The sequence below is a fragment of the Oncorhynchus tshawytscha genome, linkage group LG06, assembly GCF_018296145.1.
Source record: "Oncorhynchus tshawytscha isolate Ot180627B linkage group LG06, Otsh_v2.0, whole genome shotgun sequence".
Lineage (NCBI taxonomy): Eukaryota > Metazoa > Chordata > Actinopteri > Salmoniformes > Salmonidae > Oncorhynchus > Oncorhynchus tshawytscha.
Genome location: NC_056434.1, coordinates 1,136,019 through 1,157,616, shown reverse-complemented (window position 1 = coordinate 1,157,616; position 21,598 = coordinate 1,136,019). Strand labels below are relative to the sequence as shown.

At 43.9% G+C, this 21,598-nt stretch overlaps 1 protein-coding gene across 1 annotated transcript in view; it reads right to left on the bottom strand.

The window, feature by feature from the left end:
- slc9a7 (solute carrier family 9 member 7) overlaps nucleotides 1-14,895 on the bottom strand; it is a 95,386-nt gene extending 80,491 nt beyond the window's left edge. Inside the window, exons 1-3 of the mRNA XM_024422874.2 lie at nucleotides 14,540-14,895; nucleotides 8,343-8,545; nucleotides 5,966-6,043 (exon numbers count right to left, since the gene is read on the bottom strand). Of these exons, the coding sequence (XP_024278642.2) occupies nucleotides 5,966-6,043; nucleotides 8,343-8,545; nucleotides 14,540-14,837 (579 nt within the window). The 5' untranslated portion in view covers nucleotides 14,838-14,895. The remainder of the gene's footprint in view (nucleotides 1-5,965; nucleotides 6,044-8,342; nucleotides 8,546-14,539) is intronic.
- Between the last annotated feature and the right edge of the window lie 6,703 nt (nucleotides 14,896-21,598).

Genomic DNA, 21,598 nt, shown 5'->3' with positions numbered 1-21,598 from the left:
CCCAATCAGAGGCAGCTGTTTATCGTGGTATTTGTTCACATATTTGGGTAGCCATTTTCCCTTTTGCGTTCGTGGGTTCTTATTCTATGTTTAGTTGCCTGTCTGCACTATTCGTATTAGCTTCACGTTTCATTAATTTTGTTGTTTTGTTAGTTTGTTCAGTGTTCTTTCTATATTAAAAGAAGAATGTACGTATACCACGCTGCACCTTGGTCTCCTTCGTATGACGAACGTGACAGAAGATCCCACGCCAAAAGGACCAAGCATTGTGGTAAGGAGGAGCAGCGTTTAATGGAGAAATGGACATGGGAGGAGGTCCTGGATGGAGCAGGACCCTGGACGCAGGCTGGGGAGTATCGCCATCCGAAGGAGGAAATAGAGGCAGCGAAAGCAGAATGGAAAAGTTCAAAGTTACGAGGAGTTATACCAACGAGGTAGGCCACAGAAACTAAGATAAGGGGCACATGGAGCAGTCGGCGGAGCCGAGGAGCGAACCAGAGCCAGTCAGGGAGTCGGATGAGGAGTTCGACGCAAGATTCCGGAGAGAGGTGCTAGCATTGAGAGCGCTACAGAACGGGCGTGCTGGGGTGTGTCATCAGCCCGGTGTCACCTGTACCGGTCCCACGCATCAGGTCTCCAGTGCACCTTCACAGTCCAGTGTGTCCTGTGCCACCTCTCCGCACTCGCCCTGAGGTGCGTGTCACCAGCCCGGTACCACCAGTGCCGGCACCATGCATCAGGCCTCCTGTGCGCCTCCTCAGCGCAGAGCCTCCAGCGACGGGCCACAGGCCGGAGCCTCCAGCGACGGGCCACAGGCTGGACTCCAAGTTCTGGAAACATCTCAAGATGATCAATGGAAATAGGATGCACCGGAGCTCAATTTCGAGTCTCATAGCAAAATATCTGAATACTTATGCAAATAGGTATTTCCGCATGAACACATTTGTTTTCCAGTTTCTGCTTTGTCATTAATGGGTATTGTGTGTAGATTGATGAGATTTTTTTGAATCCATTTTAGAATACTGAAAAAGGGGTCTAAATACATTCCGAAGGCACTGTGTGTACGGGATACATCGTCTAACGAAATGCTTACTTGCATGTTCCTTCTCAACAAGGCAACAATATAAAATAACACATACACGCAAGGTTAAAAGCCTAGTAGAGTTAGCGGCAGGTGGATGAGCAATATGGATGAAACCTGACCTGGAATGTGAAGCTAACTGAAGCTGGCTAGCATTATAAAAGCCTGAGTAGATGTAGCTTGCTTTGTACTATACCACTCTGGTTGCTCTATGCTTGATCCTATATCCCTCTGAACTCTACAGGATGTCCTTTTATTGGGGGCTTGGGTTGGCACTACAGCTCTCAGAAAGGACTAACTAAACTCAAATCCAGCTACACTGGAGATAGCTAGAAGCAGGCTAGCTGGAGATAGCTAGAAGCAGGCTAGCTGGAGATAGCTAGAAGCAGGCTAGCTGGAGATAGCTAGAAGCAAGCTAGCTGGAGATAGCTAGCTGGAGATAGCTAGCTGGAGATAGCTAGCTGGAGATAGCTAGCTGGAGATAGCTAGCTGGAGATAGCTAGCTGGAGATAGCTAGCTGGAGATAGCTAGCTGGAGATAGCTAGCTGGAGATAGCTAGCTGGAGATAGCTAGAAGCAGGCTAGCTGGAGATAGCTAGAGACCGGCTGACTGAGCCGGTTAGAACCCATCTACGGAGAAAGGTGTGCAGGCCTACATAGGAGAAGGTCGGAAATAGTGGGACTTTTCGTCGTGGTCTTTTTTATGTGCTATTTCCTGTTATGTTTTATGTCCTACAACTTGGACCACATTGGAAATACCTGGTTTACACTGTGTCATTCTCTGGGTTTCTTGTACTCTTAAATACTGTTTTAAAAACTGTACAACTTGTTTAACCCAAAATAAAAAAATAAAATCAACTATGGATAGATTGAATATAGATCGATAGGCTGTTAGCCTAACTGGACAGACAGGCCACCGGGAGGTCGACAGACAGGCCACCGTGAGGTCGACAGACAGGCCACCGGGAGGACGACAGACAGGCCACCGGGAGGTCGACAGACAGGCCACCGGGAGGTCGACAGACAATCCATCCACCTGACAGGTGTGGTCTATCTTGGTAAAGGAGAACTGCTCACTATCAGGGAGGGAAACTCATTTGAGCAAAATAAGCTTTATGGAACATTTTTCAAATCTTGAATTTCAGCTCATGATACATGAAACCAACACTTTACACTTTACATGTTGCATTTATATTTTTGGTTTTAAATCACGTTCTACAGCAATGACTTTGTACAAAAGTAGAGTATGTAGAGTATGTGTACTTCACATCAGTCCCACAGGCCTGTATCAGAGAGTACCAGTCTGACATGTGTCCTTCACAGCAGTCCCACAGGCCAGTATCAGAGAGTACCAGTCTGACATGTGTCCTTCACAGCAGTCCCACAGGCCAGTATCAGAGAGTACCAGTCTGAAATGTGTCCTTCACATCAGTCCCACAGGCCTGTATCAGAGAGTACCAGTCTGACATGTGTCCTTCACATCAGTCCCACAGGCCAGTATCAGAGAGTACCAGTCTGACATGTGTCCTTCACATCAGTCCCACAGGCCAGTATCAGAGAGTACCAGTCTGACATGTGTCCTTCACATCAGTCCCACAGGCCAGTATCAGAGAGTACCAGTCTGACATGTGTCCTTCACATCAGTCCCACAGGCCTGTATCAGAGAGTACCAGTCTGAAATGTGTCCTTCACATCAGTCCCACAGGCCTGTATCAGAGAGTACCAGTTTGACATGTGTACTTCACATCAGTCCCACAGGCCAGTATCAGAGAGTACCAGTTTGACATGTGTCCTTCACATCAGTCCCACAGGCCTGTATCAGAGAGTACCAGTCTGAAATGTGTCCTTCACATCAGTCCCACAGGCCAGTATCAGAGAGTACCAGTCTGACATGTGTCCTTCACATCAGTCCCACAGGCCAGTATCAGAGAGTACCAGTCTGACATGTGTCCTTCACATCAGTCCCACAGGCCAGTATCAGAGAGTACCAGTCTGACATGTGTCCTTCACATCAGTCCCACAGGCCAGTATCAGAGAGTACCAGCCTGAAATGTGTCCTTCACAGCCGTCCCACAGGCCAGTATCAGAGAGTGGGTCTAGCAGGGTAACCTAAGACAGAAACTGGAAGTTTGCGTCCCAAATGGAACCCTATTGACTATATAGTGATCTACTGTTGACCAGGGCCCATAGGGGTAGTGTACTACTGTTGACCAGGGCCCGTAGTGCTCTACTGTTGACCAGGGCCCATAGGGGTAGTGCTCTACTGTTGACCAGGACCCATAGGGGTAGTGCTCTACTGTAGACCAGGACCCATAGGGGTAGTGCTCTACTGTAGACCAGGACCCATAGGGGTAGTGCTCTACTGTAGACCAGGACCCATAGGGGTAGTGCTCTACTGTTGACCAGGACCCATAGGGGTAGTGCTCTACTGTTGACCAGGGCCCATAGGGGTAGTGCTCTACTGTTGACCAGGGCCCATAGGGGTAGTGTTGACCAGGGCCCATAGGGGTAGTGCTCTACTGTTGACCAGGGCCCATAGGGGTAGTGCTCTACTGTTGACCAGGGCCCATAGGGGTAGTGCTCTACTGTTGACCAGGGCCCATAGGGGTAGTGCACTACTGTTGACCAGGGCCCATAGGGGTAGTGCACTACTGTTGACCAGGGCCCATAGGGGTAGTGCTCTACTGTTGACCAGGGCCCATAGGGGTAGTGCTCTACTGTAGACCAGGACCCATAGGGGTAGTGAGACCAGGGCCCATAGGGGTAGTGTTGACCAGGGCCCATAGGGGTAGTGCTCTACTATTGACCAGGGCCCATAGGGGTAGTGCACTACTGTAGACCAGGGCCCATAGGGGTAGTGCTCTACTGTTGACCAGGGCCCATAGGGGTAGAGCTCTACTGTTGACCAGGGCCCATAGGGGTAGAGCTCTACTGTTGACCAGGGCCCATAGGGGTAGAGCTCTACTGTTGACCAGGGCCCATAGGGGTAGAGCTCTACTGTTGACCAGGGCCCATAGGGGTAGAGCTCTACTGTAGACCAGGACCCATAGGGGTAGTGCTCTACTGTAGACCAGGACCCATAGGGGTAGTGCTCTACTGTAGACCAGGACCCATAGGGGTAGTGCTCTACTGTTGACCAGGGCCCATAGGGGTAGAGCTCTACTGTTGACCAGGGCCCATAGGGGTAGAGCTCTACTGTAGACCAGGACCCATAGGGGTAGTGCTCTACTGTAGACCAGGACCCATAGGGGTAGTGCTCTACCAGACCAGGACCCATAGGGGTAGTGCTCTACTGTTGACCAGGACCCATAGGGGTAGTGCTCTACTGTTGACCAGGGCCCATAGGGGTAGTGCTCTACTGTTGACCAGGGCCCATAGGGGTAGTGTTGACCAGGGCCCATAGGGGTAGTGCTCTACTGTTGACCAGGGCCCATAGGGGTAGTGCTCTACTGTTGACCAGGGCCCATAGGGGTAGTGCTCTACTGTTGACCAGGGCCCATAGGGGTAGTGCACTACTGTTGACCAGGGCCCATAGGGGTAGTGCACTACTGTTGACCAGGGCCCATAGGGGTAGTGCTCTACTGTTGACCAGGGCCCATAGGGGTAGTGCTCTACTGTAGACCAGGACCCATAGGGGTAGTGCTCTACTGTAGACCAGGGCCCATAGGGGTAGTGTTGACCAGGGCCCATAGGGGTAGTGCTCTACTATTGACCAGGGCCCATAGGGGTAGTGCACTACTGTAGACCAGGGCCCATAGGGGTAGTGCTCTACTGTTGACCAGGGCCCATAGGGGTAGAGCTCTACTGTTGACCAGGGCCCATAGGGGTAGAGCTCTACTGTTGACCAGGGCCCATAGGGGTAGAGCTCTACTGTTGACCAGGGCCCATAGGGGTAGAGCTCTACTGTTGACCAGGGCCCATAGGGGTAGAGCTCTACTGTTGACCAGGGCCCATAGGGGTAGAGCTCTACTGTTGACCAGGGCCCATAGGGTAGAGCTCTACTGTTGACCAGGGCCCATAGGGGTAGAGCTCTACTGTTGACCAGGGCCCATAGGGGTAGAGCTCTACTGTTGACCAGGGCCCATAGGGGTAGAGCTCTACTGTTGACCGGGGCCCATAGGGGTAGAGCTCTACTGTTGACCGGGGCCCATAGGGGTAGAGCTCTACTGTTGACCAGGGCCCATAGGGGTAGAGCTCTACTGTTGACCAGGGCCCATAGGGGTAGTGCTTTACTGTTGACCAGGGCCCATAGGGGTAGAGCTCTACTGTTGACCAGGGCCCATAGAGCTCTATTTAGGGAATAGGGTGCCATTTGGGACATGGCTTCCTCCCAGAAGGGTGATACTCTAAAGGCTGGCCAATGAGAGGGCTCCCCTGTCTACAGTATGTCCAATCAGAGATATCGTTGTTGCAGCAGATCAGCCCATTCTGAACCACAGTAGATGACCAGATCATGTTGAGCGCCTTGCTACAGTAGTTAACCTTTTAATATCAGTAACAATGTCCTGAGTCAACTGAACACTGTTGCGATGTTGAGAAACCTGGACAGTTCTTACATGCTACTACCTAGGAGACAATACTGGCCAATCTGAAGTCAGAAATTACACCAGAATAACATGTCACATGTTCCCGAGTGACGCAGCGGTCTAAGGCACTGCATCTCAGTGCTTGAGGCTCTGGTTCGATCACGGGCTGTATCACAACCGGCCGTGATCGGGAGTCCCATAGGGCGGCGCACAATTTTCCCAGCGTCGTCCGGGTTAGGGGAGGGTTTGGCCGGGGTAGGCAGTCATTGTAAAATAAGACTGTGTTCTTAACTGACTTGCCTCGTTAAATAAAAAGGTTTTAAAAAATACAGAATACAAATGTTAAAGCTGTCACTTACCTTTTTGAGACTATATCCAGCATGGAAAATGATTGGAGGTAGCAGTATATTGAAGAATACTTCAGGGTCAAAGGTAACCTGTACATTTAGGAGAAAAACATGTATGTAAACAGATCAATCCTAAACAAGTTGCTATTAGCCAGCTAATACACTGCTGAGATGCAGACTGATGACAAAGAGGTTACATTGTAAAGCACTGCCAACCAGGGCTGCTTGTGATCAAATACTTAGCGAGCCAGGACTGTACAGACAACCACAGATTCAGGATGCAGAGACTGACATGAAAATAGGTTGGACTGGATACTGGGAAATGTTTTCAGGATGCCTTTCCACAAGTTCAGTCGTGTTTAGTCAGTAGTTAGGGGGGGGTTATACAGTTGTGTTTAGTCAGTAGTTGGGGGGTTATACAGTTCAGTTGTGTCTAGTCAGTAGTTGGGGGGGGTTATACAGTTCAGTTGTGTCTAGTCAGTAGTTGGGGGGGGGGTTATACAGTTTGTGTTTAGTCAGTAGTTGTGGGAGGGGGTTATACAGTTCAGGTGTGTTTAGTCAGTAGTTGGGGGGGGGGTTATACAGTTCAGGTGTGTTTAGTCAGTAGTTGGGGGGTAATACAGTTGTGTTTAGTCAGTAGTTGGGGGTTATCAGTTGTGTTTAGTCAGTAGTTGGGGGGTTATACAGTTGTGTTTAGTGTGTTTAGTCAGTAGTTGGGGGGGGGGGTTTAGTACAGTTCAGTTGTGTTTAGTCAGTAGTTGGGGGGTTATACAGTTGTGTTTAGTCAGTAGTTACAGTTGTGTTTAGTCAGTAGTTGGGGGGGGGGTTCAGGTGTGTTTAGTCAGTAGTTGGGGGGTTATACAGTTGTGTGTTTAGTCAGTAGTTGGGGGGGGTTATACAGTTCAGTTGTGTTTAGTCAGTAGTTGGGGGAGGGGGTATACAGTTCAGGTGTGTTTAGTCAGTAGTTGGGGGAGGGGGGTTATACAGTTCAGTTGTGTTTAGTCAGTAGTTGGGGGGTAATACAGTTCAGTTGTGTTTAGTCAGTAGTTGGGGGGTAATACAGTTGTGTTTAGTCAGTAGTTGGGGGGGTAATACAGTTGTGTTTAGTCAGTAGTTGGGGGGTAATACAGTTCAGTTGTGTTTAGTCAGTAGTTGGGGGGTAATACAGTTGTGTTTAGTCAGTAGTTGGGGGGTTATAAGTTCAGTTGTGTTTAGTCAGTAGTTGGGGGGTTATACAGTTCAGTTGTGTTTAGTCAGTAGTTGGGGGGTAATACAGTTGTGTTTAGTCAGTAGTTGGGGGGGGTAATACAGTTGTGTTTAGCCAGTAGTTGGGGGGGGTAATACAGTTGTGTTTAGTCAGTAGTTGGGGGGTAATACAGTTGTGTTTAGTCAGTAGTTGGGGGGTAATACAGTTGTGTTTAGTCAGTAGTTGGGGGGTAATACAGTTGTGTTTAGTCAGTAGTTGGGGGGGTAATACAGTTGTGTTTAGTCAGTAGTTGGGGGGTAATACAGTTGTGTTTAGTCAGTAGTTGGGGGGTAATACAGTTGTGTTTAGTCAGTAGTTGGGGGGTAATACAGTTGTGTTTAGTCAGTAGTTGGGGGGGGTAATACAGTTGTGTTTAGTCAGTAGTTGGGGGGTAATACAGTTGTGTTTAGTCAGTAGTTGGGGGGGGTAATACAGTTGTGTTTAGTCAGTAGTTGGGGGGTAATACAGTTGTGTTTAGTCAGTAGTTGGGGGGTAATACAGTTGTGTTTAGTCAGTAGTTGGGGGGGGTAATACAGTTGTGTTTAGTCAGTAGTTGGGGGGTAATACAGTTGTGTTTAGTCAGTAGTTGGGGGGTTATAGTCTGGGGGTTATCATAACTATATTATTGTGCAGCATATCATTCTTTCCAACATAGTGTGTGTGTGTGTGTGTGTGTGTATGTTTGTTACCTTACGCAGCATGTCATTCTGCTCCAACATAGTGTGTGTGTGTGTGTGTGTATGATTGTTACCTTACGCAGCATGTCATTCTGCTCCAACATAGTGTGTGTGTGTGTGTGTGTGTGTGTGTGTGTGTGTGTGTGTGTGTGTGTGTGTGTGTGTGTGTATGATTGTTACCTTACGCAGCATGTCATTCTGCTCCAACATAGTGTGTGTGTGTATGATTGTTACCTTGCGCAGCATGTCATTCTGCTCCAACATAGTGTGTGTGTGTGTGTGTGTGTGTGTATGTTTGTTACCTTACGCAGCATGTCATTCTGCTCCAACATAGTGTGTGTGTGTGTGTATGATTGTTACCTTGCGCAGCATGTCATTCTGCTCCAACATAGTGTGTGTGTGTGTGTGTGTGTGTGTGTGTGTGTGTGTGTGTGTGTGTGTGTGTGTGTGTGTGTATGATTGTTACCTTGCGCAGCATGTCATTCTGCTCCACATTGTGTATCTCCCTCGAGTTGATCTCTCCTTTCAGCGTGTACTCAAAGAACTTCCCACTGACGTTCAGTAGGAGCGTACTGACTGGCCCCTCCTCAAGAGAACAGCTGGGAGGAGTTCTTTTGTGGTAGCTGGTGGCTGGGATTCCATAACGCAGGATCACACCTACCAACAGTCCTGGGAAGGAGAGAGAGAGGGAGCGAGAGAGAGCGAGGGCGAGAGAGAGAGAGATATACTGAGGATATAATATCTTCACACTGCCAAAATGTCTTAAACCTCAGAGGTGGCTTATGGTAGTGAAATTAACATTCAATTATCTGGCAACCGTTTTGGTGGACATTCCTGCACTCAACATGCCAATTGCACAATCCCTCAAAACATCTGTGGCATTGTGTTGTGTGACGCCTTTTATTGTCCCCAGCACAAGTTGCACCTGTGTAATGATCATGTTGTTTAATCAGCTTCTTGATATGCCACACCTGTCAGGTGGATGGATTATCTTGGCAAAGGAGGAATGCTCACAAACAGGGATGTAAACTAATTTGAGCACAACATTTGAAAGAAGTAAGCTTTTTGTGCATATGGAACATTTCTGGGATATTTTATTTCAGTTTATTATTATTAATATTATTACAACTACATTATTATTACTAGCTACACTATTAGTATTAGCTACATTATTATTATTATTATTATTATTATTATTATTATTATTATTACTACTACTACTACTACTACTACATTATTACTACTAGCTACATTATTATTTTACTAGCTACATTATTATTATTACTAGCTACACTATTAGTATTAGCTACATTATTATTATTATTACTACTACATTATTACTACTAGCTACATTATTATTCTACTAGCTACATTATTATTATTACTAGCTACATTATTATTACTAGCTACATTATTATTGGCTAGATTATTATTACTACTAGCTACATTATTATTATTATTATTAACTACCTTTCTATTATTACTACTTGCTACATTATTATTATTAGCTACATTATTATTGTTATTACTGGTTACATTATTATTATTATTAGCTACACCATTATTAATTATTTACTACTACTACTAGCTTTATTATTATTACTAGCTACATTATTATTAAATTAGTATTACTTCTACTACTAGCTACATTATTATTACTACTACTATTATTATTATTTATATTATTACTAGTTACATTATTACTACTAACTACATTATTAATTATTATTGCTACTACTAGCTACATTATTACGAGCTACATTACTACTAATACCATTATTACTAACTACATTATTATTATTGATTATTATTACTAGCTACACTATTATAACTACATTATCACATTGCTAGCTACATTATTATTTCTAGCTACATTATTATTATTGCTGTAGCTATCATTAATGTGAATATTATTTTATTATTAATATTACTACATTATCATTATTACATTTGCTAACTACATTATTATTATTACTAGCTGCATTATTACTAGCTACATTATATTTTTTATTATTACTAGCTACATTATTATTATTATTATTATTATTACTAGATAAAAAATACAATAATAATGTATCATTACTAGCTACATTATTATTACTGCTTTAGTCAGTATTAGGACATTAGCATAGAGTCAGTCATGTCTCAGCAACACACGGCAGCTGAGTCTGTCTGTCCTCCAGCTAAGACTAGCCGGACGGTGTGCAGTGCATCTTAAAGAGGGCCAGGCTCACACACAGACTACGCAGAGAGATAGACGGACAGATTCTGGTCCTCTAGGCAACCCCAACAGGCTGTGGCAACCTCCTACTAATGACACCGAAGAGGCATATGCCATGTGAAATGGTTTCTAACTGACAATATGTGTTATTATCCTGCAACATGGTGCTTGACAAGGACTGAAATAGGTGCTGGTGGTAATTTTAGCCAATATTCTATCAGGAACTCAAGCAGTAGAAAATTGGATGTCCCGGGAACTCCGTTGTGGTGAGTTCCTGACTAAATAAAGCACAAATACTGTCCCTATGTCCACACAAGGATGCTATCACAGAACAGACTACAATTCACCTACAAATAGGCTTAGCAATGAGAGATGAGATGGAATTTTAACATTCAAATGAAGGGTATATCAGGTGACTTTCATGAGGTTTGGATGCCTTGTATTGAACACAGTAAGACAGAAGGTGTAACAGAAGGTGTAACTCTTAGGATGCTCTGGCCTGTCCCTGGGGCCCAATTTTTCAGTTTTTGATTTGTTAAAAAAAGTTTGAAATATCCAATAAATGTCGTTCCACTTCATGATTGTGTCCCACTTCTTGTTGATTCTTCACAAAAAAATACAGTTTTATATCTTTATGTTTGAAGCCTGCAATGTGGCAAAAGGTTGCAAAGTTCAAGGGGGCCGAATACTTTCGCAAGGCACTGTATATACTGTATTCTAGTCATGGTTCATCCTACACACAGTACATTCTGAAAGTATTCAGAGCATTTTACTTTTTCTACATTTTGTTACTTATTGTAAAATGGATTGAAGTTTTTTTCCCCTCATTAATCTACACACAATACCCCATAATGACAAAGAAAAACTGGTTTAGACATTTTTGCACATATAAAAACATTAAAACAGAAATATCACATTGACATAAGTATTCAGACCCTTTACTCAGTACTTTGTTGAAGATCCTTTGGCAACGATTACAGCCTCGAGTCTTCTTGGGTATGACGCTACAAACTTGGCACACCTGTATTTGAAGAGTTTCTCCCATTCTTCTCTACAGATCCTCTCAAGCTCTGTCAGGTTGAATGGAAAGCGTCACTGCACAGCTATTTTCAGGTCTCTCCAGAGATGTTCAAATCGGGTTCAAGTCAGGGCTTTGGCTGGGCCACAAAGACATTCAGAGACTTGTCCCGAAGCCACTCCTGCATTGTCTTGGCTGTGTGCTTAGGGTCGTTGTCCTGTTGGAAGGTGAATCTTCGTCCCAGTCTGAGGTCCTGAGTGTTCTGGGGCAGGTTTTCATCAAGGATCTCTCTGTACTTTGATCTGTTCATCTTTGCCTCGATCCTGACAATGGTATTGAGTTTTCCACCACAGTCATCGGCTTCATCAATAAGTGCATTGACGACATCGCCCCCACAGTGACCGCACGTACATATTCCAACCAGAAGCCATGGATTACAGGCAACATCCGCACCGAGCTAAGGCTACAGCTGCTGCTTTCAAGGAGCGGGACACTAATCTGGACGCTTAAAAGAAATCCCGCTATGCCCTCAGACGAACCATCAAATAAGCAAAGCATCAATAAAGGATTAAGATTATTATTGATGAAGCCAGTGACTGAGGGGTCATACTCCTCAATGCCATTGACATATTCCAGTCTGTGCTAGAAAAACAGCCCTGTAGCGTAGCATTCACATCATCTGACTACTTCCGTATTGAGCGAGTCACTGGTACTTCCTGCTTTAGTATGACAGCAAGAAAAAATCCCCCTCAGCACTGCGCCAAAATGCAAACTCCTTCCGTTTGAGTTACGTTATAAAAAATGTTTTTTTATAACATCTCTTGGTAGATAGTGTGGTCTACAGCCTATCATGAGATACTCTACCTCAGGCAAGCAATACCTCGAGACTACCTTAATATTTGACATTGCGCACCAGCTGTTATTGACAAATAGACACCCCCACCCCTCGTCTTACCGGAAATAGCTGTTCTGTCCTGTTGATGCCCGAAAACCCAGCCAACTGTATATGATCCATGTTGTCGTTCAGCCACGACTCGGTGAAACATAAGATATTACAGTTTAATGTACCGTTGGTAAGATAGTCTTGAACGGAGCTCATCCAGTTTATTCACCTGTGATTCCACTTTGGCCAATAGAACGGATGATAGAGGCGGGTTACCCACTCGCGTTTGGCGACGAGTATGAAGCGAGGGCCAACCAACGAGAGCGTACAGGTCGCAATGGTGGGTAGTGTATGGGGCTTTGGTGACAAAACAGATGGCATTGGGATAGACTGCATCCAGTTTGTTGAGTAGAGTGTTGGAGGCTATTTTATAGATGACATCAACGAAGTCGAGGATCGGTAGGATGGTCAGTTTTACAAGGGTATGTTTGGCAGCATGAGTGAAGGATGCTTTGTTGCGATATAGGATGCCGATTCTAGATTTAATTTTGGATTGGAGATGCTTAATGTGAGTCTGGAAGGAGAGTTTAGTCTAACCAGACACCCAGGTATTTGTAGTTGTCCACATATTCTAAGTCAGAGACGTCCAGAGTAGTGATGCTGGACGGGTGGGCAGGTGCGGGCAGTGATCGATTGAATAGCATGCATTTAGTTTTACTTTCGTTTAAGAGCAGTTGGAGGCCACGAAAGGAGAGCTGTATGGCATTGAAGCTCGTCTGGAGGTTAGTTAACACAGTGTCCAAAGAAGGGCCAGAAGTATACAGAATGGTGTCGTCTGCGTAGAGGTGGATCAGAGAATCACCAGCAGCAAGAGCAACATCATTGATGTATACAGAAAAGAGAGTCGGCCCGAGAATTGAACCCCGTGGCACCCCCATAGAGACTGTCAGAGGTCCGGACAACAGGCTCTCCGATTTGAGACACTGAACTCTATCAGAGAAGTAGTTGGGAAACCAGGCGAGGCAATCATTTGAGAAACCAAGGCTGTGGAGTCTGCTAATAAGAATGTGGTGATTGACAGAGTCGAAAGCCTTGGCCAGGTCGATGAATACGGCTGCACAGTAATGTCTCTTACCGATGGCGGTTATGATAACGTTTAGAACCTTGAGCGTGGCTGATGTGCACCCATGACCAGCTCGGGAACCAGATTGCATAGCGGAGAAGGTATGGTGGGATTCAAAATGGTCAGTAATCTGTTTGTTAACTTGGCTTTCGAAGACCTTAGAAAGACAGGGTAGGATAGATATAAGTCTGTAGCAGTTTGGGTCTAGAGTGTCACCCCCTTTGAAGAGGGGGATGACCGCGGCAGCTTTCCAATCTTTGGGAATCTCAGGACATACGAAAGAGAGGTTTAACAGGCTAGTAATAGGGGTTGCAACAATTTTGGCAGATAATTTTAGAAAGAGAGGGTCCAGATTGTCTAGCCCGGCTGATTTGTAGATGTCCAGATTTTGCAGCTCTTTCAGAACATCAGCTATCTGGATATGGGTGAAGGAGAAATGGTGGGGGCTGTGGCGGGTTGCTGTGGAGGGTGCTGGGCAGTTGACCAGGGTAGGGGTAGCCATGTGGAAAGCATGGCCAGCCGTAGAGAAATGCTTACTGAAATTCTCAATTATAGTGGATTTATCGGTGGTGACAGTGTTTCCTAGCCTCAGAGCAGTGGGCAGCTGGGAGAAGGTGCTCTTATTCTCTAAGGGGATAGGCTCTTGATTCACATCACATTGACATGTCTTGACTCAGCAGAGTGAGAAGCACATTTTCAGAAACATCAGGCGATGTTTGTATTGTAGTTGCGCCACACTGACTGCATCCCATGGCAGATATATATTTAGAGATTGATAGCGTGAGAGATAGCGCGAGAGATAGAGATAGGACAGACAGAGACAGGACAGACAGACAGACAGAGACAGAGATAGAGAGATAGATAGATATTCCATCCATGATATGGAGCAGTTACTACAAGCTGCTATGGGTAATGAATGAGTCAACACAGTAGTTGTAAACCCAGGCCATGACGTTATACAATTTATCTGCTAATATGTCAAGTAAAAATCATGATTATTCCTACTAGCCAATAGTGCAATGTGATTCAGGCTATACCAATCAAGTCAAAGCTATAATATATTGTTATTTGTTGGTGGCATAGGAACATGGTTCTGTGGGTATCTATGCAGGACTGTGATGCCCAATCTAAATACTGTGTAGCACATTCGAGACTGTCACTCCCATCTAAACCAATTAGGACTGGGAATGAGCGCTGAATGGCGCATCATGTAATACCGTAACATTTTAACTGTCTACAATGTATCTACAATATTGATCAATTGTAACTAACTCGTCATGGTTCAATGTAGCAGTGACATAGAGCCGCACTAATAATCACCGACGTGAGTTGGCATCATTCATACGGGGATTAGGGGGTTGGGTTGGCAAAGTTACATGCGTTGCAAACGTCTGACAGATTAATGTGTCGAGTCTTACCGTATATCATTGCCAACCCGGTCTCATGGAGAAAACGAACTCTTCTGTGTTTGAAAAGCCAAATGGTCAGAATTGTTAATGTCAGCAGTAAAATGAATGTCAATAAATTCACACTGTCCTGTCGATGACTTTCTTCTGCCTCTTTCTCAGATGCCAGTTCCTCCATAACTCCGTCCTCGGCGTTCATTTTAGAGGCCTGGTTTATCAGCAGAATTAAAATGGGAAATAACATCAATTGCTTTTCCAAAGGAAAGAAGAATCTGCATAGCTTTGGTTTTTTGGCAACAGCAGCATCCATGGTACAGTTTGATGAGCCAAGCCTATCAGACCTATCAGACTTCTTCTTCTTCTTTAGGATTGTGTTGACGGGTCGCATCCAATTGAATGTGCATACACTGCCCCCTACTGTACTGGAGTGTGAGGCCATTCACGGAATACCCACATTAGTTAACAAGAGAAGGAAAAATTACCCTGACAAGTATTAGCCCTCAGTAAAACACCACCCCATTCCACTATTTAACCTTCCCTAATCCTACTCCAGACCAACCGTCTGGGAGGACAGAGCACTACCATTCAACATCCCCTGCAAATGTTCAGCAGTAAACTCACAGGAATCCTCTCAGGATCCCCCACCCCGTACCCATCTTCGTCTACCACCCTCTTCACTGCTTCGGCATACAACATTTTCTGTGCTGGGCCAGAATCATCCTTTACATCCTCGGACAGAGGCCCGATCTCGGCGGTCCTCACTGCAGGAATTTCATCCACACTCTCGTCCGGTTCCATCTCTGAGCTACTTGAGCACGTATTCTGCTTTTTGCACTTGACGCCAACCTTCCTCGACAGACTGCTTCCCTCTACACTCATCTTCTTCTCAACAGTCATCACTGCACTCGCCACCACATTTAATTCATTCTCACTCTCGTCACTCTCAGTTTCCTCAAGGTCTTCCAAACGGTTCTGTGAAATCCCTCATTCCATATTCCCTCGTAAACATTTCCAGTTTCTTTTTCTTGTCCATCATCTTGTTCTTCGCCAGATCTTCCAGAAGGCCTGTGTAATCACCCACTCCATGTTTATTCATAATACGCTACACTTTATTTCTTATTTCCTTTTCCTCCTTCTTCTCCTCCATCGTTTAATGGCGGTTGGCATCCAATACGTTGCATTACCACCCCAACTGGACTATAATATACATCCATTATACTTTGTTATACAAAATAAAAAAATATTTAAAAATTAGTTAAATACTTGTTTTAAAAATGTCAAAAAATGTCTTCGTCTTCTTTCTTCTTCTGGTATTATGGCGGTCCGCAAACAGAGAGGTGCATGCCGCCACCTACTGGATGGGGTGAAACCTGAACGTTGTAATAATAGGGGAAGGGGAAAAAACATACACCTAATATTCCATAAGCAACTAAATACATAAACTAAAATTCCTTCAGTCGGATTAAAATGTCTATCTTCATCCAGCATTCCCTGCAACGTATCGGACGTGAAGTCCTGGAGATACAAAAATATTTTCGGCACCTTCACAATGATAGAGTTATTCTATTTGTTATAATTTTGTCAAGTGCAATTTATCACTGCGCAATAAACGCAACTAAGTTCACCTTCTTCACTATTAGTATTTCAAGATCCCTCTGATGCATTACATGAACTACAGGCTGTGGGGAATCCACTACCATCTCATCACCACTCGCTCCTTCAGCATGTGTCCTGCCTCCACATAGGAGACCTAATGGATAGCCTTGATCCTAGTTACTGCGACCTCTTTCACCCTTACAGGGCACTCTAGGAAGTCAGGAAAGTGGTTCCTACTACCGTGCTTCCTCAGACTCTTCACCCACGACACCCTTTCAGCTCCACTCATCTTCATTCTCACGCCAACAGAATCGAACAATGCTTCCTATTCTGCCATTGGTCCAAAAATCGAAGCTGCTCCATTGTACTGCGCAAGGTTGATGACTAGATGACTAGCAAAACATGGTTGATGACTAGATGACTAGTAAAACATGGTTGATGACTAGATGACTAGTAAAACATGGTTGATGACTAGATGACTAGTAAAACATGGCTGATGACTAGATGACTCGTAAAACATGGTTGATGACTAGATGACTAGTAAAACATGGTTGATGACTAGATGACTAGTAAAACATGGTTGATGACTAGATGTCTAGTAAAACATGGTTGATGACTAGATGACTAGTAAAACATGGTTGATGACTAGATGACTAGTAAAACATGGTTGATGACTAGATGACTAGTAAAACATGGTTGATGACTAGATGACTAGTAAAACATGGTTGATGACTAGTAAAACATGGTTGATGATTAGATGACTAGCAAAACATGGTTGATGACTAGTTAAACATGGTTGATGATTAGATGACTAGTAAAACATGGTTGATGACTAGATGACTAGTAAAACATGGTTGATGACTAGTTAAACATGGTTGATGATTAGATGACTAGTAAAACATGGTTGATGACTAGATGACTAGTAAAACATGGTGGATGACTAGATGACTAGTAAAACATGGTTGATGACTAGATGACTAGTAAAACATGGTTGATGACTAGATGACTAGCAAAACATGGTTGATGACTAGTTAAACATGGTTGATGATTAGATGACTAGTAAAACATGGTTGATGACTAGATGACTAGTAAAACATGGTTGATGACTAGATGACTAGTAAAACATGGTTGATGACTAGATGACTAGTAAAACATGGTTGATGACTAGATGACTAGTAAAACATGGTTGATGACTAGATGACTAGTAAAACATGGTTGATGACTAGATGACTAGTAAAACATGGTTGATGACTAGATGACTAGTAAAACATGGTTGATGACTAGATGACTAGTAAAACATGGTTGATGACTAGTTAAACATGGTTGATGACTAGTTAAACATGGTTGATGACTAGATGACTAGTAAAACATGGTGGATGACTAGATGACTAGTAAAACATGGTTGATGACTAGATGACTAGTAAAACATGGTGGATGACTAGATGACTAGTAAAACATGGTTGATGACTAGATGACTAACAAAACATGGTTGATGACTAGATGACTAGTAAAACATGGTTGATGACTAGATGACTAACAAAACATGGTTGATTACTGCCAAAACATTTTTACTAGTCATCAACCCAAATTTTTCTGCATTCACAACATCTCGTAATTTCATAAATACGAGCATACGACTGGAAAAAAACCATTTGAAAGCCCCACCAACTGGTACTAGTGGGGAACTCTTGCCTGGCTACCCATCCACATTTTTGCTTCCTCCTCGACAACTTCTCAAATGCGTTCAACCCGTTCCGATTGGTTCCAGAAACTGATGGGTTGGACCAGAGCTGGCCTACACGAATCATGAATCAGGTCATTTTGAAGTCAGCAAAAACTACTTCTAGGATGGTAGGTCCAGACTGGTGTGTGGCGCGATCGATAGAGCAGCATAATTAAATTCAGGATGAGTTGTCAGGAAACCTGTCAGGCAAGGGAAGCTCTGTTGGTTCTTTCACGACAACTGGGAACTCTGAATAAAACTGAGGTAAAATCATGAATTTACTGATCTTCAGGTCGGTAAGTCGGAGCTCTAGGATGACACCGCCGAGTTTCCGACTTGGAATTCCTAGTTACTGTTACAGTTCAAAACCATTCTTCCCAGTCGGAGCTAGTTTTTCTTCGAGTTCCCAGTTGTCTTGAACGAGACATATCATCCTGTGTTTCCTACTTGACTTGCACCTTTCTGACGTCATTTGTCAACAAAAAAAAACAGCAAGTATGGCGGCATCTTCAGCAGTTGTTGTTTATGGAAAGAACAAAATACAAATTGATCAAAATTGATTCTGTTCATCTTCCTTTTGATTTAGAAAGTGAAAGCAGCTCTAGCAGCTCTCTACTTTTTATGGGCAAAAAAGAGCAAAACATTCACAAGCCTTCTAATGACCTCCATGTTTGATGGTTTTTCCAAGTTCAAAATGGTAATGTACTCGACTCATATTTACAACTTCACAACTGGTAATTACCACTTTCCCATTTGGTTATGAACACAGCTTAGAGCAGAGAAACCCTTAACTGTAGTTCAACGTTTTAAAGGAACACTGCACCTTTCTGAGGACACACTACAGCTAAAGTTGTAGAGCCCCCTTGGATGAAAATCAAAATCCCCACGGTTCATTTGGGTTTAATAGGGAGAAGAATAAATAAACTCATACTCATCAATTTAATCCAGACATATTTTCACAAGACTTCACTATTGTTTTATAGCTTATCAAACTGCCTAATCCTAGTGCTGCGGTTTGACAGTTCCACCACGTCACAAAACAGGACATTTAGATTTCCTTTTGTCATTTCTTCTTAAAGGATGTTTTCCTTTAGAAAATGACAACTCATCAGATTTAGGGCTGAATAAGCAGTAGGTAGCTGGAACAAAGTTTCCAGTCCAATGAGTGTATGCCTCAGTTAAGTTTACTGTTGTGTTAAGTTTACTGTAGTTAAATTTACTGTAGTTCTGTGTGTTCTTTTAAGTAAGTGGTGTCATTGCTGTATTGTATCTTGTTTTTTCACTTTCTGGTCTGGATGTTACCTAATGTAATGTACCCATCAGTGGTGTAAGCAGTTGTGTACAGTACTTAAGTAAAAGTACTACTTAAGTAGTTTTTGGGTATCTGTACTTTACTTTACTATTTATATTTTTGGCAACTTTTACTTTTACTTCACTTACATTCCTAAAGAAAATAATGTACTTTTTACTCCATACATTTTCTCTGACACCCAAAATTACACGTTACATTTCGACAGGAAAATGGTCCAATTCACTTATCAAGAGAACATCCCTGGTCACTAATCTGGTAGCCTCTGCCATGGTAAGGCCTCTGTTTACCACATGGCCAATGACAATGGCCTGGACTTCATTAGACAAAACAGTTCCCTGCAATCTGCCTCCCTCCCTCTGGTGTAGGGCAGCTGCCTCTAAGGTACAGGGTTGAGGAACCGGGTGGAAGCCGGCTAGTGATGGCTATTTAACAGTCTGATGGCCTTGAGATAGAAGCTGTTTTTCAGATGCATCTGTACTGACCTCGCCTTCTGGATGATAGCGGGGTGAACAGGCCGTGGCTCTGGTGGTTGTTGTCCTTGATGATCTTTTTGGCCTTCCAGTGACATCGGGTGCTGTAGGTGTCCTGGAGGGAAGGCAGTGTGCCCCCGGTGATGCGTTGGACAGTCCGCACCACCCTCTGGAGAGCCCTGCGATTGCAGGCGGTGCAGCCCGACAGGATGCTGTCAATGGTGCATCTGTAAAAGCTTGTCTTTGGGGACAAGACAAATTTCTTCAGCCTATTGAGGTTGAAGAGGCGCTATTGCGCCTTCTTCACCACACTGTGTGGGTGGACCATTTCAGATTGTCAGTGATGTGTACGCCAAGGAACTTGAAGCTTTCCACCTTCTCCACTGCTGTCCCTTCGATATGGATAGGGGCGTGCTCCCTCTGCTGTTTCCTGAAGTCCACGATCATCTCCTTCGTTTTGTTGATGTTGAGGGAGGTTTCTTTCCAGGCACCACTTCGCCAGGGCCATCACCCCCTCCCTGTAGGGTGTCTTGTCATTGTTGGTAGTCATGCCCATTACTGTTGTGTTGTCTGCAAACTTAATGATTGAGTTGGAGGCGTACATGGCCACGCAGTCATGGGTGAACAGGGAGTACAGGAGGGGGCTGAGCACACACCCTTGTGGGGCCCCTGTGTTGAGGATCAGCGAAGTGGAGGTGTTGTTTCCTTCCTTCACCACCTGGGGGTGGCCTGTCAGGAAGTCCAGGACCCAGTTGCACAGGGCGAGGTTCAGACCCAGGGACTCAAGCTTAATGATGAGCTTGGAGGGTACTATGGTGTTGAATGCTGAGCTATAGTCAATGAACAGCACTCTTACATAGGTATTCCTCTTGTCCAGATGGGACAGAGCAGTGAGCAGGGTGATGGCGATTGCATCGTCTGTGGATCTTTTGGGGCGGTAAGCAAATTGGAGTGGGTGTCAGGTAAGGTGGAGGTGATATGAACCTTAAATAGCCTCTCTAAGCACTTCATGATGACAGAAGTGAGTCATTTAGTTCAGTTGCCTTTGCTTTTTTGGGAACAGGGACAATGGTGGACATTTTGAAGCAAGCGTGGACAACAGACTGGGAGAGATTGAATATATGGTGACCAATTGTGGTTCCAACCATGTGAAATCAATTATCAATAATGAGTAGTCATTATGTATGGCTATCATGTATCATACAGTACATGTCATTTAAATGTTTATACTTTACAAACACACACTTTATTTCTGTAGTTCTCAAAATCCATATATAGTAGATTTTTTAATTTTTTTAATCTATAGGTTTACCAAATGGTTAAGTGATTAACCATTAAACACAGTTGGATTAAGTGATGGTCAAATGTATTCAAACAAATGAGAAGAGAATCATATGAAAAGTATTGTGAGCATTGCACTGTGAAAGGCAATTACTTTATATGAAAGGTATTGCTAGATGAAACACTCATTAGGTTTGGTGAGAAAGTTACTGTGTGATGTTGTGTGTTGTACATAGTCAATTGAAAATGTGCTTTCAGTTTTTGATGATCAGGTGAAATTTTAACACATACTTGTGAAGAATAGTACCAAAGCGATAAAAAATAACTAAATGTGGTCATATTCAGAACATGTGGTAGCCTGTACAGACACAGTACAGCAGGAGGTGTCGGAAACATGCTGCAAACCTGTTTGTTCTCTTGTAAATTTCAAACAGGCCTCCATACCAAATGATCATGTGAAATGTTCAGATAGACAGAATAGCCTAGTTGTTTGTGACTGGAGCATGAATTAACGTTTGTTTTATCGTGATGATAAGAGGTTATACACCTTAGTTCAGAAGCAGCAGCACGTCCCGTTGTGTTACAGTGAGTGTGTATACATAGGCCGCAGCCTATAATTAGAATGGACAAGTAGCTTAAGTTGTTAGCTAATAAGCATGTTGTTTTGTTTTGACGCATAAATAAAGTTA